The 3,641-nt window shown below is 33.3% G+C and overlaps 1 protein-coding gene across 1 annotated transcript; it reads right to left on the bottom strand.

Moving 5' to 3' along the window:
* Window positions 1-295: 295 nt before the first annotated feature.
* Window positions 296-1,715, bottom strand: LOC113274095. The gene is made up of 2 exons (XM_026523594.1): window positions 1,244-1,715; window positions 296-901 (listed from the first exon to the last, which is right to left on the bottom strand). The coding sequence occupies exons 1-2, from the start codon at window positions 1,628-1,630 to the stop codon at window positions 641-643; spliced, it is 648 nt and encodes a 215-aa protein (XP_026379379.1). The 5' UTR covers window positions 1,631-1,715; the 3' UTR covers window positions 296-640.
* Window positions 1,716-3,641: the final 1,926 nt, after the last annotated feature.

Genomic DNA, 3,641 nt, shown 5'->3' with positions numbered 1-3,641 from the left:
TTTGAGCACGTCATTGTGAACACACTAATTGAATAGAAAACATTTCATAGCAATAAATGGTGGGGGATTTTGAAGAGTTAGCAAGAAATGTTTAGCAATAAAACCCATGCATAGGATCACAAGTCACTAATTGAGTTACTTTTATATTGGAAGTGTACATTTTTCGTGAAAGCAAAAAATTAAATTTTAATTAGTATTTTCTTAATGGGGAACTTTTTTTCTAGTTTAAAAACAAGTATTTCTATTTTATAAACCCATCAATAAGAATATTAATTTTTTTTTGATCGGCAAAGAAAAGATTTTATTGATAAAAAAAAAGAAGAGAGGGTATACAAGGATTATACAATCCTAACCAAAACAAGAAAAGAAAGTGCTAGAAACAGACTAATAGCACTTAAGTAATGTCAAAGTAAATTGCACTCCAATTTCTCATTACTTCCTTAACATCAACCTCCTCAAAAATCTTGAAAGCAAGAGCCCAAGTGAACAAGGTATAAACTTCCTTATTAGCAACAACAATTGCATCATTGTGCTTGTCAGAGAAGACTTTACCACTTATTACTTTTCAAACACACCAGATTATAGCAACAGGCACCAACTTACAAACCTCAGTCTTCACTTTGTCAGAGAAATGCAGCTGTCAAGCTTGCAAAGCAGGCATAGTGTCCATAGGCATAGCAAACAACCACTTCAACTTAGCAGATAAAAAGTCCCATACCTTTCTTGTAAACTCGCAATGCAGAAGAAGATGTGGAGTAGTTTCAGTAGCAGAACAAAACAAACAATTGACTGGCACATCAATTCTTCTTCTTAACATCATGTCCCTAGTTGGTAGCCTCTCATGAGCAATAATCCATAAGAAAAAACCAACTTTATGAGGGCACTTTAGACTCCAAATGAACTGAAAAATTGCAGGATCAACAGGCTCATCATTCTCTAGAGAAAGCTTGTCATAAATAGAACTTATAGTAAATTTCTTATTGGAAGTTAAAGACCAATAAAGCTCATCATCACAAGTAGTATCCAATCTGAAAGAATTCAGATCAGCAGACAATAATATAAGTTTCATTCTAGCAGCATTGTTTAGCCTTCTAGGAACCTGAAAATTCTAGACTACAGCATCACCATTTACCACTGTCATTTCAACCAAAGAAAAGTGCTTAGCTCTTGACACAACAAATAAATTTGGATAACAAGATTTTAAGGGGTGCTCATAAAGCCAATTATTTTGCCAAAACCTTACCAGAGAACCATTATTCACCTTGAATCTTACATACTTCAAAAAAATACAGTTTGACTTCATGATAGCCCTCCAAACAGATCTTCCATAAATACATTTTGGCATTTTAGAAGTCCAAAAAACATCACCAACACCATACTTTTCATCCACAATTTTCTTCCAGAGAACATCATCTTCATTAGCATACCTCCAAGACCATTTAGAAAGCAGAGATTGATTAGTCATTTTCAAATTTTTGATACCTAAGCCACCATATTTCTTCTTCCTACATAAAGCCCTCCACTTGATAGGATGAATCTTCCTTTTACCTTTATTATCATTCCAAAGAAAGTCCCTCATTATCTTCTCCAATTTATTAATCACAGAACTAGGCATCTCAAACAAAGACATATAATAAACAAGCAGGCTTGATAAAATGCTGATAATCAGAGCAACCTTACCAGCTCTTGAAAGAATAGTTTTTTGCCAACCAGGAAGCCTAGCAATGAATTTATCCACCACCTTGTCCCATTTTTCTACTCCTCCACATTTATCACCTAAAGGAAATCCCAAATAAGTTGTTGGTAAGGTACCACTGAAACAACCCAAAAGAGAAGAAAAGCTTGTCAAATCCCCATCATAACCAACACCATAAAGTTAACTTTTAGCAAAGTTAATATTCAAACCAGTGAGCATTTCAAAAGAAAGAAGAATAAGCCTTAGATTTTTAAATTGTTCAACATCAGCATCAAGAAAAATTAAAGTGTCATCTGCAAATTGAAAATGACTAACAAGCAAACCATCATTCTTAACCTGAAATCCGGAAATTAAACCTTGCTCATGTGCTCTTCTTATCATGAAAGTTAAAGATTCACCAACCAACAGAAATAATAAAGGTGAAATTGGATCACCTTGTCTTATACCTTTTTTACTTTTGAAGTAACATGTGGCACTACCATTCACAAGAATAGAAAATCTAGAAAACTCCACACAACATCTAATCCATTGCCTCCATTTAACTCCAAAGCCCATAAGCTGAAAATTTTCATCAAGGAAATCCCAGTTTACATGGTCAAAAGATTTTTCAAAATCAACTTTGCATAAAATACCTGGCTACCCACTCCTTAATCTTGAATCAATAAGCTCATTAGCAACAAGAACTCCATCCAGAATTTGTCTCTTTTTGACAAAAGCAGACTGATGTTGAGAAATAATAATTGGCAGAGTTTTATTGAATCTTTCAGCAAGAATTTTGGACACAATCTTATAATCTACATGAATTAAACTAATTGGCCTCAAATCCTTAATCTCCTCAATGGTGTGTTTTTTGGGAATTAAAGCTATAAAAGTATTCTTTAATCTCTAATCATGGAAATATTTTTCTTTCAACTCCTTAACAACATTCAAGAAATCATACTTAATAAAGTCCCAACATAAAAGATAAAAGCTCACAGGGAATCCATCTGGACCTGGAGCTTTGTTTTGGCCCAAATTTTTAATAGCTGCTAAACATTCTGCCTCATCTATATCATTTCCTAACCAAGCACTCAAATCTGCAAGAATAGAAGTAAACTGCATACCTTCCATACTTACGGTTCTAGGAGATTGAGTCTGGAAAATATTTTGAAAGAAAGCTACAATCCCATTCTTGATTTCATCCTCATATGTAGTAATACTATCATTGACTTTAATTGATCCTATGTAACTCCTTCTTCTCTTGTCATTGGCAATTCTATGAAAATATCTGGTGTTGTACTCAAAATTCTTGATGTAGGTTACTTTTGCTCTACTTCTCATCTTCTCTGCATTAAAGATTGTCAGCTTGCAGTACTCCTGTCTTGCATTAAGTCTTGTTTCCCATTGAGCTTTAGTTAGGCCATTATTAGTGTTTTCCAGATCATCCAGATCAACAAAAACATCCTCCAATTCCTCCAACCTTCTAGCTAGCTCTCCAAACTGCTGCTTGCTTCACTCTTTCAATTTTGGTTTTAAGAGCTGCAACTTTTTACAAAAGATAATTAGTATATTAATATTAGAAACCCATAATTAGTTAGAAAAACATCAAGTGACTCTTATAACCTTCCTTAAAAACAGAGAATACAAATATTTATTCAATTTTTCATTTTCTTACTTTACGTTCTCTCTCCAATTCTCTTTCCTGTTTTTTCTCTTACCCTCTTAATTTTCTCCTATATTCTTGTAACTATTGTTATTTTCTCTCCCATGCTTAATTTTTTCTCCCATTTTGTTACGAATTCCTTTTTCTTAGCACATATAAAAACTAAAATTTGTTCTTTTTCATATACCATCTGAAGGTGGAAACACAATTTTCACCGCAAATTTTGCGAGGTGAAAAATATAGGGTGAACATTTAGTTTTTCACGCAAAAATTCAAGTGAGAAAACATTTTTTCACAAGTTTT

Source organism: Papaver somniferum, chromosome 4 (genome assembly GCF_003573695.1).
Source record: "Papaver somniferum cultivar HN1 chromosome 4, ASM357369v1, whole genome shotgun sequence".
NCBI lineage: Eukaryota > Viridiplantae > Streptophyta > Magnoliopsida > Ranunculales > Papaveraceae > Papaver > Papaver somniferum.
The sequence above is the reverse complement of the archived record's forward strand: the minus strand, read 5'-3'. Positions and strand labels throughout refer to the sequence as shown.

Excerpts from the sequence above, each read along its gene's own strand:
- LOC113274095 (XM_026523594.1), bottom strand. The coding sequence starts at position 1,630 with ATGTCTTTGTTTGAGATGCCTAGTTCTGTGATTAATAAATTGGAGAAG. Across the intron at positions 902-1,243 it reads AGGTGAATAATGGTTCTCTG|TTCATTTGGAGTCTAAAGTG; the intron begins GTAAGGTTTTGG and ends GCAATTTTTCAG.